Source organism: Lactuca serriola, chromosome 6 (assembly GCF_051521515.1).
Source record: "Lactuca serriola cultivar US96UC23 chromosome 6, Lser_US96UC23_V15, whole genome shotgun sequence".
NCBI lineage: Eukaryota > Viridiplantae > Streptophyta > Magnoliopsida > Asterales > Asteraceae > Lactuca > Lactuca serriola.
In genome coordinates, this window is record NC_136413.1 from 11766236 (window position 1) to 11782059 (window position 15824).

General features: G+C 39.4%; 1 protein-coding gene across 1 annotated transcript; it reads right to left on the bottom strand.

The window, feature by feature from the left end:
* Positions 1-1489: 1489 nt before the first annotated feature.
* LOC145058351 (homeobox protein HD1-like) lies at positions 1490-4915 on the bottom strand. The gene is made up of 5 exons (XM_079006271.1): positions 4556-4915; positions 4342-4462; positions 2109-2293; positions 1895-2026; positions 1490-1807 (listed from the first exon to the last, which is right to left on the bottom strand). The coding sequence occupies exons 1-5, from the start codon at positions 4859-4861 to the stop codon at positions 1667-1669; spliced, it is 885 nt and encodes a 294-aa protein (XP_078862397.1). The 5' UTR covers positions 4862-4915; the 3' UTR covers positions 1490-1666.
* Positions 4916-15824: the final 10909 nt, after the last annotated feature.

The window sequence follows — 15824 nt, forward strand, 5'->3', positions numbered from 1 at the left end:
TGAAGTCGAAATTATTTGATTTTTTTTCCAACATGTAATTTGGAGTTTGTAATTCATTTTTTATGGTACAAACATATGTTTTGGTTAGATATTGAATCAGACACATGCCCCGAAAGAAAGCATATCGATGTTGCGTTTTTTTTATTTCAGCATTATTTTTTTGTTTTTTTTGAATATGTCCCATTTTTTAAATGTGTATAACTCATTCATATGACTTCGGAATTACTTAATTTTTTTTCCAACATGTAATTTGATGTTTGTAGTTCATTTTAGACTATAAAAACACATATTTTGGTTAGATATTGAATCGGTTATAGACCCCGGAAGACAACATATCAATGCTGCGTTTTTTCTGTTTCAGCATTTTTTTATTTTTCTGGAATCTGTCACCGCTTTTAAAATGCGCATAACTCACTCATATGAAGTCGGAATTACTTGATTCTTTTTTCATCATGTAATTTAGTGTTTGTACTTCAATTTAGAATGTAAAAAGTCATAATTTGGTTAAATATTGAATCATTTACAAGTTCCAGAAGATAGCATATAATCTATAGTATTTCAACCGGTTCTACTTTGAAAAATAACCGAAAAACCGGGACCGGAACCGGAACCGGCGGTCCGGTTCCCAGTTCTTATAATATACGAAAACCGGTTCCGGTTCCGAACCGGTCCGGTTCCAAAGCTCATCCCTAGTAACATCCATTTCCTAGTACATAATTTAATTTGGTTTGAATATGATCAATTGGCTAAAATCTGAAAACTAAAAACTAGATTTATTCGCAAGAAGGCGCAGGCTGCCTATTAAGGACGCGACACGGCCGACCCATAGGCCAAAAGGCTTTTTAGGGTTTTGGAGGCTATTTAAACTCCAATAACCCCTATGATTTCGTGTTTGTAATTTCTTTTCGTCTTTATAAGTTTAATCCTTAATTTCCCAAATAGTTTGTTCTCCGAATGTAAATTTCTTATTTTGTGAAATCCCACTTTCTCAAAAATTGATTACCATAAATTTCCCCTTGAACATATCAAAAATAAAACCTTTACGCTTTGTTCCCGAGTTTTTATGTACATTTATTAAAGGGAAGGGAAAGAAATTTTTGACAGAAAAAAAATGGAGATGAAGGAAAATATTCTGTATTCTGTATTCCCGAGTTCGAAAGAAATTAAAGGAAAGGAAATGAAAATTTTTAGTTTTTGTGTTCCCGAGTTAGGAGGAAAAAAAAAATAAACTTAAAATTTTCCTTCCCCTCACTCTCTTCCCAAATCCGCTCAATTTTGGAGGAAAATTTGGAAGAAAAATATAACTCTAAAATCTTTCCCCTCCCCTCACTTTCCTTCCATTAATGAAACTCGGGAACACGATTTTCCTTCAACACTCCTCACTTTCCCTCCGTATCCTCTCATTTCTCTCCTTAAGTGAAACTTGGGAACAAGGCGTTAGAACCACTAGCTATTGAGTCAATTCATCAAACACGGGTAGGTGCTATCATAGTAAAAGAGAGTAACTTTAGTAAGTTTGTCATCAATGTTTAGAAATCAATCATATACATGCAATGTTAGCCGTCTATACTTTACAAACGAAAGGTATAATATGCTTCCGGCTTTAACAACTAAGGTTACCATCCCTCCACCAAAGTTTTAGTTATTAAAACAAAGTTAATTTCCTCTATCGTTTACGCTTTGTTTTTTGGGTGTTCATGGGATTCAAACTGTTGTGCCAATTCCTTTTCCTTTGATTAATGAACCAGTTGTTGATTTGCTTGAGTTGTAGCCCTGTTTCTTCCACCAGTTTCGCCTTGTCGTCTTCCTGTAAGTTTTTCTTTTATCAAAACATGAAATACTTCAAATATCTATCTCAATTCTATGTAAAAATATTTATTGCTTATTTCATTACAGTTGGATATGGCCATTTGGAATGTTGTTGCCACCAATCTTTGAGCACATGTGTAGTATCACCAGGTAATTTTCCTGCTCTTCTCTTTCTCAATATTTCCTCCCTTACATCCTCTATTTTTGATCTAAATCCCTGCATGCATGCAAGTGATCGTATGGTTTAAATGTGTGTTTGTGTGTACGTGTAGGAGAGAGCAGTAGTGTTGAGTGTAAACCTGTTTAAGTTCGATTTTCAGTTCTTGACGAACTCTGTCCATAAGAGTTCGTTCAGATTCAGTAGGGAGAAGAGGACCAAAACCCAACATATCACTTGCAGACTGATCTACCGGAAGTTCCATTCCCGTCTCTTCTTCATCGTCATCTGACATTGTTGCTCCTGAACCTTCGTCGAGGGATACTCCTGAATTCAATTACAAAAATACAATAAAAAAACACCAAATTTAATTTACAGTGTATAAATCAAGGGAAAACAAGTGCAAAATTTATTTTTTTGAACAGATATTCAATAGATGAAAAGCTAGCGAGAAATTAGAATAACAAATAGATTAAACATTCTCATGTCCGCCATTGCTCCAGTTAGACCAACCTAAAGTATCACCTCTAACCGGCTCATTTTGAGTAAAAGAAGGCAAAGAACTGTGGACCTCGTTAAGTAGATCTTGTGTACTCATCATCTTTTGGTCATTAAATAAAATATTTAAATGGAATATACAAAACTATATATATAATAATTACTTTTTTTTTTAAATTAAGTGAAATAAATATATTTTTGAAAGATTTTGATTACTTTTTACCAATAAAAAAGTAATTGTTATATTAATGTGTCATTGAAATTTTACTTTATTTTATGGTTAGTGACAGACATTTTAGGTATCAAGCCAACCACTCCAATAAAGACTATCTATTAAATTACAGTATTTAATAAGAGCTTGTAATTTATTTTACAATTACAATATAAAAAATATACCAATAACAATACTAACATGAAAAAGGTATTTTGTTGAAATAAAACAAAGATTTGCGATGCAAGGAGTACATGAGGTCTATATTTACAAACACTTTTTTTTAACTTTTAACACTAAAGCAACAATATATCGTAGCTGTATATTTACAAATGGGATGTGATATTTTCAATAATGTATGAATTCATCTATTAAAAGAATATGATTTGACATTTATATATTTTATTTTAATTGAGAATAGAGAATCATGATGATGATAATGTGTACAGAAGTTAAAATCATATTGATTTTAAGTAGATGTATAAAAAACATAAATGAAAATATCACACCCTTTTAGAAAATATATTATGGCATAGCAATAATGATTGTTGCTATGTGGTTAAATAACATTGCTATAAATGCATGAAGATTTTTTTAAAATTATATTGATAAATGCTTCAAAACACATACTTTATACTAATTTGAATAGATTGTAAATTTTACTAGTTTTAATAGATTAAACGACACAGTATTTTGACTCTATGTTATATAAGTTTACTACAAATGTTAATAAAATTTAATATGCTTATACTCATTCTAACCTATATAATAACCGTAATCGAATCATAGTGATCTAATTTATTGTTATACAACTTATAATGGGTAAAGAAATTTTCCAATTTTCATATGGTACTATTTTCAAGGCATGACTTCACCTTTTTTTCTTTTATTTTTTGCTATAGGTAAATACTAAATATTACATCAGTACAATGGAAATTTACTATTTTAGGCCTTTGGACCACAAGACGTTTAAATGATCTCATGTGTACATTGTCGCAGTTTGAAAAGACCTTTGCAGATATATCTCTACAAAGAATATGCAGGTTTGGCCTCAAATCTTTGGTTTGTGGCATTTTATAAAGGCATTTGTAGTGTAAATTTAAGCATCGAATCTCTTTAAAAATAAAAAATTTAGATAAATTATTTGTAAAAGCTTACAAGCAAAAGTTCTACTCATTCATTCAAGCTCTTTGAGTTGTCATGCTCGATCAATCAATAGTTGGTGAGCCCCAACTTATCTTGCTTTATCGTGATATTAGGTGATTCCTTAAAAGTGAGGCCATGGCCCATGATTAGCCTAAGCTATAGTTGGTGGTGATAGTTTCATTGTCCCACATTGCAACCACCTTATTATATTAATTAAAACTAATCATTTTCCTATAGTTTGTTATTTTATTTGATCCATGGTGATGATAGTACTTGTGGCGTCCACGAAACTGCGCCCAAATATCATAAGTTATTTTATTTTTAATTAATGAAGCATAAGATTGAATCTTAATTAAACTATGGTTGGTGTCCTATGTAAAAGGTTAAATCAAGATAAAAAAAGAATTAGAATTTTACTGCAAATATGGTAATCATATGTCAATGCGTATTGATATGTGAGTAAATATAAATATAAATATAATATATATGTGCATCTATGCAAGAGGAGGAAAGAGGGTACCGGTGATAGCTTGTAAGCTATGCTCAATTTCACGGCAGGCCATGACAGCCTCAACAGCATCAACTCTGACATGTTGTTGCAGGCGATCTTTAAATGCACTCAAAACTACCAAATACTGTGCCTGTTCCATTCAAGTAGTTAGTTTACTTTAATAAAAAAAAAATTACGAATTTACATCAAGAAACTCAAGAAGAAAACAATTCGAGAAAATTACCATGAAATTGTCAAGGTCACGGCGGTCTTCCGGAGGGAGAGGATGGTGGTGAGGGTCGGAGCTGTAGGAGTGGAGGAGATGCTGCAAGTGGGAGAGTTGGGTGTCGATGAGGGGCAGTTGGTCGATAGGTGTGGCAACTCGGAGACACCCTATATGGGCGGAGAGAAGCTGTTGGTAGAGAGGGTGGTTGGCTATCTCCACCTTCATCTTGCTGTGCCGGTTACTGGAAATAGACACCAACATATCTGTAAAAGCACCAGCGCCATCACCAAGGTTGCACACCATACCTAAATGCTGATCTTCCATATTGTTATGGAAGACCCAAATCTTGTATCCTATATAGTATGTAGACAAATGGATATAGAGAAAAAGTTAAGTATATAAAAGCAAAAAAGGTGAAGTGGGCCTGGGTTTTGAGGACCACTTGTACCTGTGAAAGACATATATAGTTTGAATAACTTATTTTACAACATCTTCAATCCTCTCGGAAAAATAATCTCCAATCTTATTTAATCTTTCCCATTTTTTATCCTAAAAGTTACTACAACAATAAAGAACTATATAGAAGCCTATAGCTATAGATGACCTATAGAGACAACATATGTCTTTACAAAGTTTGACTAATAAAGTTTGAATTCATAATCTATAGCGACAACATATCACTTCTATAGATAAGGCGGGAATGTTGAAGGGTTTCTGAAAAATAATAGAGATCGACATATTGTTTCCGAGATAGATATATATATATATATATATATATATATATATATATATATATATATATATATATATATATATATATATATATATATATATATATAAACGATAATTCTTTTGTCATGTATCACCTTATTAAACCTCATGATTAATGTCATGCCACATATCAATCTATTAATTCTTCATTTTAAATTTTAAATTTCCCGCTCATTCATATTTATATCTCATAAGACAACTTTATAAAATCAGCTATATTAGATCGCAACATATTTGTAAGAAAAACAATCTCCAAAATTAAATTTGGCATATTAGGGTTTCAAGAAAAACAATCTCCAAAATTATATTTGGCATATTAGGGTTTCAGTTCAATTGTGGCTTATTTTTTGGAAAAAAAATCATAACCTAATTTCTTTTGTATAAAAAAACCTATGTTTACTACCGATCTCTTGATCATTCAATATTTTGATATGTTTTTTTAACTTCTAACCAAGAAAGCAAGTTATTGCTTCTTCTTCTTCTTTGTTTATTTCCTCTAGATTTGGGGATTCATTATACTTTATAACATTTACCAAATGTTATTAGCAGGATTATGTCGGTTGTTAGAGATGTGAATCCGCCACATCAAGCTATTGTGCTCAAACATGCTTTATCGCATTGTTCTTCTCTCTCAACACGACTCTCACATATAAATCAAACACTATACATTCTCCAAACCCAATTCTCATCTTACGACTTTGTTGCAAGTAGGGTTTTAACGAGTTTAGACAACTTTCACAACTACTCACAGGTAGGGATTTTACATTTTACACTTGCTCTATTTTCAAACAGTTATGAACCACTTTTATGCTTGCATATGCATCCAATGTATCTCTGTAGCCTCTTTCTAACTATGTGTATGTATGTGTGTGTTTTTCAGATGATTTTCGCCCCTTCATGTTTTATCTTTGTCCCTACGGAGAAATTGATCTTCAACAATATAACCTGAAACCAGCCATAAAAAAATCCCATTCGTATTCTGATGGAGGTATGACATACCTTCTTTCATGTAATAGTTAGAGATTCCTTTTAAATAGCCTAAAAAATTAATTGTATTAAACTTCTCAACCCTCAAAAATTTCTTTTATGAATGTGGGACTACACCTACCCATTGATACTCTCTATCTTATTTAATTATTATTTTAAAACATGTCTTTATTATGTAATGTTTTATGATCATGTATGTTTCAGATTTCTAGGTAGAAATCTGATTTTATATTTGGTGTGAGGCTCGTATATCATAGATAGCTGAGTGTGGGCGAGTCCCCTATCTCATAGTTAGCTAAGTGTGGGCGAGGCTCGTGTCTCAAAGATAGTGAAGTGTTGGTGAGGTCTGTATCTCCTTGTTAGAGGAGTGTGGGCAAGGCCTATAGCTCCTTGAGTGTGGGTGAGGCCCGTATCTCCTAGTAGCATGATTATCTGTATAGTATGTGGTAGTTTGGGGGAAATTCACTAAGCTTCGTGCTTATAGTTTCAGTTTTGGTTTCAGGTACTTCCTATAGCAAAAGGAAAAGTTCGAGATGACTGCATTGTACAGACCATAATGTTTAGCCTGGGATGTTTACTCTAATGTTTTGATAAGATACTATGATTTGATACCATGACTTATGTTTTTGGATGGAATGATTTTGATAACTATGGTTTATTTAATAAATAAAAATGAAATTTTTGGTCATGATTTTTGGGATGTTACAATTTGGTATCAGAGCCTTGGTTTGAGGGATTCAGTCACACTCTCGAGTGTGTCTGAACTCAAATTAAGGACTTGGTATGAAAATTTTCAAAAGAAAATCATTTTTATAAAAAGCATTTCCAAAAGAGAAAAGGGTGTGGTGCATGCAATCATCCGAGCTCAAGTAAGTTCTCCCAAATTACCCATACATGTTTGTTATGATATGATATGTTTATGAGAACTGCATGATAGATTAAGGGCTAAGGATCTAGGAAAGATGCCTTGTATGCCTGCTGTATATGTATGTGAACTGCATGCTATTTAGGGCTAAGGATCTAGGAAGGATGCCTTGTATGCCTACTGTATAAGCTTATTGAACTACATGCTAGTATTGATTAATCAGTGATATGATGGCCTGACTTGGATATGTTTGGTTTTGTTTAATCAATGCTCGAATGTTGCTTGCTTTGTGCTTTTAGGAGTTCTAGCTAACTTTAACTAACTAGTAAACGAATACGCTAACTTATATATTACGAGGACTAAATAATTTCAGAGGTTAGGTTTAGCCTTATTTCGCAGCTCTTGTTTGAGTCTAACCGTTGTATGGAGAGACCTCTCATTTGAAGAATTATCTGGTCTTAGTAATATGTAATGGTATATATTTGTGAGCTAGTTAGGGAAGGGTGGCAGGGACTTCTTATGCAGCTGATGGTAGAGAGTGGGAAGGAGATTACCTTAGGGCAAGCCTAGGATGAGATTAGTGTGTGAAGCAGTAGTAGTGAAAAGGGACTTGGTGTAGTCAAGGCAGTTCTTGAGGAAAGTACGGATAGATGTGGAACGTAGTATGGGCCCGTACTACTGAAAGCAGAGGATCCATACTCGAATCAAGGAAGGATAAGATGAACCCAGGGAACTTGTAGTATGTAAGATCCCTCGATTTATGATGAGTATTCTGATGATTTTCATGGTGTATTTTTAGTATGGTGATGCTACGCACTAGGCCAGTTGGCAGCTCTGGCGCAGGCGAGGGATCAGGCTCGGGCTCTGGAGTCGGGCAGCTCGATGATCAGATGAGGGAGTTCATCTCATCTGAGATCACATGCAGTATTATTGACCAGACTCCTGTGATCTTCGGTACGGTCAATGAGGGCATCTTGGAGATTTTATATGAGATACTAGGTGCCTTCCGCATTGAGATGGCGGCCATAATGGGGGCGCACACGATAACATTCATGGAGTTCCGAGCTTATGGGGCTCCAGACTACCATGAGGATAGGGACCCCATTGCTAGCAGCATGTGGTTAGCAGATGTTGCCTACACCTTTCGTACCAGCAGATGTCGCGAGGGGGACAAGGACCGAATTGCTTCATGTCTCCTGAAGGACAAGACACACGACTGGTGGGAGGAGGTTGGGCATGCTATTGGTGATGCTGCCCTTGATATTATGACCTGGAGCGACTTCTCGACCAGGTTCAGGGCCGACTTCGCACCTATTCATCAGCTTGCATGGGAATAAGGTTATCATAGGTATGGACTGGTTGAGCCCAAATAGGGTAGTGATCGATGGCGAGCAACAGCTTATACGAGTTCGGACCCCAAGTGAGGGAGGTTTGGTGATTCAGGGCGAGATGTCGTAGTGTGGATCGACTTTTTGTTCAGCGGTGAGGGTGAGACGCTACCTACAACAACGTTGCGCAAGTTATGTCTCCTATGTCATGGATACCCGGGATAAGGGTAAGGCAACAGTGGATGATGTACCGATCATACGGGAGTACCCGGACGTATTCCCGGAGAAGTTGTCTGGGATACCTCCGGAGAGGCAGGTAGAGTTCAGGATTGACCTAGTTCCTGGTACGACTTCGATAGCCAAGGCACCATATCGGTTGGCTCCTCCCAAGATGCAGGAGTTGTCTACATAGCTACAACAGCTGTTAGATAGGGATTAATCAGGCCGATCAATTCGCCATGGGGACCCCCGATCCTGTTTGTGAAAAAGAAGGACGGGTCACATATGATGTGTATATATTACTGAGAGTTGAATAAGGTAATGGTGAAGAACCGTTATCCCTTCTCGAGGATTGATGACTTATTTGACCAGCTTCAGGGTGCATCTTGGTTCTCCAAGATTGATCTACGATCGTGTTATCACCAAATACGAGTAAGGGATGATGATGTGCAGAAGACATCCTTTCGGACTTGCTATGGTCACTATGAGTTCGTGGTGATGCCGTTTGGGCTCACCAATGCTCCTTCCGTATTCATAGATCTCATGAACCGCGTGTGCAAACCGATGCTGGACCGATCTGTGATAGTCTTCATCGATGATATTTTGGTTTACTCCAAGACTCAGGAGTAGCACGGGGAGCACATGAGAGAGGTGTTGGAGACACTGATGAGGGAGAGACTTTTCTCAAGGTTCTCCAAGTGCGAATTCTGGTAGCGCAAGGTGCAATTTCTGGGGTACCTTGTCAACCAGAAGGGTATTCTTGTCGATCCGGCCAAGATATAGGTCGTGATGCAATGGGAGGTTCCGAGGTCTCCATCTGACATTTGGAGTTTCTTTTTCTGGTGGGTTGTTATCTGAGATTCATCCAGGGTTTCTCCAAGATTGTTGTTCCATTGACCCGACTGACCAAGAAGACGGTGACATTTCATTAGGGGCCTGAGCAGCAGGTAGTTCGAGACACTCACACAGCGGTTATGCAAGGCACTGATTCTGAATTTGCTGAAGGGCATTGATGGTTTCATGGTTTACTATGACGCTTTGATCACAGGTATGGATGCAATGCTGATGCAGCGGGGTCACGTGATAGTGTACGCTTCGAGCCAGTTGAAGCCTCATGGGGCGAACTACCCGACGCAGGATTTAGAGTTGGGGGTCGTGGTTTTCACCCTCAAGATTTGGCGACACTACCTCTATGGGGTTCGCTGTACCATTTACACGGACCACAAGAGCTTGAGGTACTGATGGACCATCTGAATCTGAACATGAGGCAGCGTCGATAGTTAGATGTGGTGAAGGACTACGACGGTGAGATCCTCTACCACCCGGGGAAGGCCAATGTGGTGGCCAATGCTCTCAGCCGTAAGGAGGCTGCAGCACCGATACGATACATATGCTTGAGGATGGCAGTGATTACTTCGTTGCTGGAGCGGATCTAGGAAGCACAGGTCGAGGAAATGAAGGAAGAGCGCCAGAAGTGTGAGCAGATCATAGGCCAGGTGGCCTCATTCAATTATGACAGTCATGGGTTGTTGACCTTGCATCAGAGGGTATGGGTTCCTTACTGGTATGTGGAGCGGTGCTTGACTTGCAGGAAAGTCAAGGTTGATCACCATCGTCCTCACGGAAAAATGCAGCCGTTGGATATTCTCGTGTGGAAATGGGAAGATATCACTATGGATTTCATCACGAAGCTTCCTAGGACCGCACATAGGGTAGATTCGATTTGGGTCATCCTGGATCGGTTGACCAAGAGTGCTCACTTCATCCCGGTCCAGGAGAGTATATCGGCTGAGAAGCTAGCCAAGATCTATATCCACGAGGTGGTGGCACATCACAGAGTGCCGGTGTCGGTTGTGTCAGACCAAGATGTTCGTTTTACTTCTAGATTGTGGAAGCGGTTTCATGAAGAGATGGGTATTCGTCTTCACTTCAGTACTGCTTTTCACCCTCATACGGATGGATAGAGTGAGAGGACGATTCAAACTCTAAAGGACATTCTACGCGCGTGCGTATTAGATTTTGGAGGAAGTTGGGATACGTATCTTCCGTTAGCGTAATTTTCATATAACAACAGTTATCATGCTAGCATAGATCGACCTCCCTTCGAGATGCTCTACAGGAGAAAATGTAAGACCCCAATCTGTTGGGGCGAGTTCGGTTAGAGAGTCATGAGGAGTAATGAGGTGGTACTCAAGACCACAGAGAAGATCCAGCAGGTCCGGAGCAGGCTCCAGACTGCTCAGAGTTGGCAGAAAAGCTATTCCGACAAGCGTCGATCAGACTTAGAGTTTTAGGTAGGGAATATGGTCCTCCTAAAGGTGTCACCTTTAAAAGGTGTCATCTGGTTCAGGAAGTGGGGCAAGTTGGGCCCCAGGTACATCGGTTTGTTCAGGGTTTGGCTCGGGTGGGCCGGGTTGCTTATCATTTGGATCTTCCAACAGAGCTCAGCCAGACCCACAACACTTTTCATGTCTCCAAACTGCAGAAGTACTTGGTGGATGACTCCGCAGTTGTGCCTTTAGAGGATATTCATGCAAATGATAGCATGAACAACATCGAGAGACTAGTAGCCATTCTCGATAGGAAGACAAAGGAGTTGAGGAACAAGAGGATTGAGTTGGTGAAGGTGTAATAGTAGTACCGTAAGGGCTCGAAGTGGACTTGGGAGCCCAGGGAGGAGATGAGAGAGCATTACCCAGAGTTATTTGAGACAACATTCGAGGATGAAGTCTGAGACAAGTGGGGGTAAATTGTAACGCCTGGATCCTGGTGTGTATTTAAATTACTATTTATTCAGATTTTAAGAGCATCTCGACGAGTTGGAAGCCCCAAACTCGTCGAGTAGAGATTACTAGGACCGCGTGATTTAAGTAACCTACTCGACTAGTTGAGAGGCCTCAACTCGACGAGTAGACCAACAGGGATGAAACCCTTATTTCTAGGGTTTTGCATCTTATTTAAAGGACTTAATCTTTCCTCACCAGCCCTCATCAACTTCCCTAAAACCTTAAATCGTATGGTGAGCTCCTTGATGAGAAATTAGAGGTTTTGAGTGGAATTGTGTGTGTTCTTGTGCTTGGTGAAGGACTTAGCAGAACTAGAACGTCATTGAGCTTGGGGAGAAGCACTAGATTTGGGATCTCGTCCATCTTTGGCAGCATTCTGAGGTAAAAATGCCCTAAACTTGATGATTAATAGCTTAGATTTATATTACTGTTGTTTTATGGATCTTTGTGACCCCATTGTTAGAGCATGATAAACCTTCATAGTCATGACGCTAAAAACTCCCATTCCCAGTGCTATTTGGTCCTTAGATTCATAAAAAGGGTCTTAAACCCATTCATGTCCAAGAAAAGACCATATTCATAGAAATAGGCTGTTCTATCTCGAGATTGGGTCCATTTGAGGCATGCAAAGCCATCAAGTTGTCGACTTTACAGATGTATACCATGGAAATAATGTAGATCTATATTCTGGAACCTTAGATCTGAGGAAAGGGCTTAATAGACTAAGAACTATGAGGAACTCGGCGAGTTCATGGAGGAAGCCGACGAGTTGGATCGAACATTCCCGATTCTAAGTGTGAGCAAGGCTCGTATCTCATAAATAGCGGAGTGTGGGTGAGGCCCATATCTCATAGCATTAATTGAATATGGGTATAGAACTGATTGATAGATTTGGTTATACTTTTTGTCTATGTGATACTTGTATGTGTGCTTAGTAGCTGAGTGTGGGTGAAGCACGTATCTCATAAATAGCTAAGTGTGGGTGAGTCCCATATCTCATAGATAGCTAAGTGTGGGCGAGGTCCGTATCTCATAGATAGCTTAGTGTAAGCGAGGCCCATATCTCATAGATAGTAGAGTGTGGGCGAGGCCCGTATCTCCTAGTTAACGAAGTGTGGGCGAGGCCCGTATCTCCTGGTTAGCAGAGTGTAGTCAAGGCTCGTATCTCCTTGAATGTGGGTGATGCCTATATCTCCTATTAGCATGATTATGTGTATGGTATGTGGTAGTTTGGGGGAAATTCACTAAGCTTCATGCTTACAGTTTCAGTTTTGGTTTCAAGTACTTCCGGTAGCAAATGGAAAAGCTCGGGATGACTACATTCCACACACCACGATGTTTAGCCTGGGATGTTTACTCTGATGTTTTGATAAGATACTCTGATTTGATACCATGCCTTATGTTTTTGGATGGAATGATTTTGATAACTATGGTTTATTTAATAAATAAAAATTACATTTTTGGTCATGATTTTTGGGATGTTACACTACATCTGTGGAGGTGCTAACCGATAAGGTGCTTTGGCTATCAGAGCCACACCTGGGACCAAGTCAATTCAAAACTCCACCTGCCTCTCCAGAGGCACTCCCGATAAATCATTCGGGAACATATTCAGGTATTCCCGAACGATTGACACATCATCAATTGTCACCTCACCCTTCTCCCGGATATCCATCACATAGGCCACAAACCCGGAAAATCCCTATTAAAGATAACGCATGGCCCTGGCTACCGAACAAAGAGCCAACCCACGTTGAGCACCCTCACCGTGGATCACCAAATCTCCGCTACTTGGGGTTCAAACACGTACCAACTAAAGCTCGCAATAAATTATCATCCCATTGGGGCTCAACCAATCCATCCCTATATTGACCTTGCTCTCGTGCAGGGGAATCGGAACAAAATCAATCGATTACTGCTCACTGAATAACTCCAAAGTTCATCCCTGTTGAACCCTCGTCACTCGCATCGGACGATCATCAACAATCTCAACCTCCAGTGGATAATCCAACTCTCTCGGAACATCATCAAATCTCTTGTTAAGTGCAAGGGTTACAAAAAGATCGGGTAGCCCCCGAATCAAATAAGACCAATGCAGGATTACCATTCACAAGGAACTACCTTAAACAACAATACAAACGTATAAGCATAACAAATAACATAAATAAGAAGGTAAGGAGAATATACATACCAGTGACCACATCGGGTGCTGTCTGAGCCTCCTCGGACGTCATCTGAAATGACCTGCTCTGAACAAATGGCGCCTCTTCCTTGCCCTGGCGGTCATCAGTGATCCTCATAGTCCTTAGAGCGGGTGTTGCTACTGGTCCTCATGATGCTAAACTTGGGTAGTTGGCCTTCTTATGACCCCTCTGATTGCAATGGAAGCAAATCATATCTAATGTCTGGGTGGTAGTTGTAGTAGCAGTGCAATCCCTGCTAAAATGCCTCGTCTTGCCACACTTATAGCAGCCCGAACCACCCTCTCTACAGACCACCTCATGAGGCCTACCGTACTTGCGACGACAGCTCCGACCTTGTTGGCCCTTCGATCTAGAATCGAAACCCATGGGTTTCTTTTCTGAAACACCCGTCGTCTACTCATTCTCTTCCTTCCTCTTCCCTATGTGCTCCAAATCAATCTCCCGTTCCCAGGCCCTGGATATTATGTTGTCCAGAGTCGGGTTGGCAGAAAAACTAACAAACTGCCTGATATCAGGTCTCAGCATGTCATGGTACCGGTTCTTCCTCATCTCCTGATTTGCCACATATTGGGGTACTAATAAAGCTCTCTATTGGAACTTAGCGGTGATCTCTGCCACGATCTTAGTCGTTTGTTGCATATCCAAAAACTCCATCGCTAGCTGTTGCACCTCGGCAGCTAGTGCAAACTCTGCTCAGAACTGGGTCACAAAATCTGACCAGGTCATGGACTCAATGGCTGTGGATCCCAAAGGATATCCAACCTCCTCCCACCAATCTCGGGCTCGCTCCCTTAGACATCATGCGGTGAACCTCACCTTCGACCCCTCGGGGCAAAAGCTCGTCATCTGGGCACACTTAATATCTGCTATCCAATGCTTGGTGGCAATAGGATCTTTTACCCCAAAGAATTCTGGTGCCCCACATCCCCTGAAATCATTGAAGGAGAGAGTCTGGGCCCCAGACTGGATAGCGGCTAGATTGGCCCTGAAGATCCGAAGGCGATCCTCCATCGGCTCTATGATACCCTCCTTGATCGACCCAAACATCACCAGGGTCGCATTGAGGATGCCTCTAGTAACCTCTTACGCAATGAACTCGCATAATCCCTCATCAATTGGTTCGATGCCCGTGCTCGAACCAGATCCACTTCCTAAACCCCTGCTCCATTGCAAGTCACCACCATACTGAAACATAACCACATAAACAATCAATAAACATATGAAGAGGTTCACACTCTCGAGCATCCTAGATTCATCGTGGTCTTCCTAGTCTCGGGTAGAAATCCTATGCTTATAGTATGTAACATCCATAAAAATTCATGAAAAATTTTAAACTTTTCAAACAATTTCACAAACCACCATTGTTTAAAAAATAGTTTTCAAAACATATTTATTACCAGAGTTTTCCAAAATCATAAAACAAAATGCGAGTTGCACGATCACACATTTGCCTTCCTGCAATCATCTGAGGTACCTGAAACATAACCCTAAACTATAAGCCCAAAGCTTAGTAAGTTCCTCAAAATACCAAGGTTGTAAAAATCGCTCGACGTTAGCTAGTCGGTGGACTGGGGTCAAGGGATTAATCGGTTAGGCTGAGATTAATCGGGGGATCAATCAGGGACCATTAATTGCTAATTTATTAGATTTTAAAAGATTAAATATGACTAATATCATATAAAAGTTCATAAATACCACTAATATCATAACAAAATATGTTAATATGATAAATACAACACTAATCATACCTCAAATAGTTTCTATTGAGATATAACTTTTTCAAAGTGTTAAAATTTCATCAGGTTCTACTGTTTCAGTCATTTTGTATGCATGGATTAATCGCTAGGCGCTCTCTAATCGGTCGAGTAGCGCCTAGGGATTAATCGGAGATTAATCGGGATTTTTACAACACTGCAAAATACTAAACCAACACAAAACCAGAATAATAACATTAAACAACATGCATATAAAGCCTTCAGTTTGACTCGAATGCCCTATCGGCCTGCAGTCAACCTGTTACGCTTGCAAAACCTAAAGCATGACTGACACGCTACACCAGGCCTTCAGCCTATCTGGAACGTTCTCTGGGCCTTCAGCCTGAGTGGTACGCCCCACTGGCCATCAGTC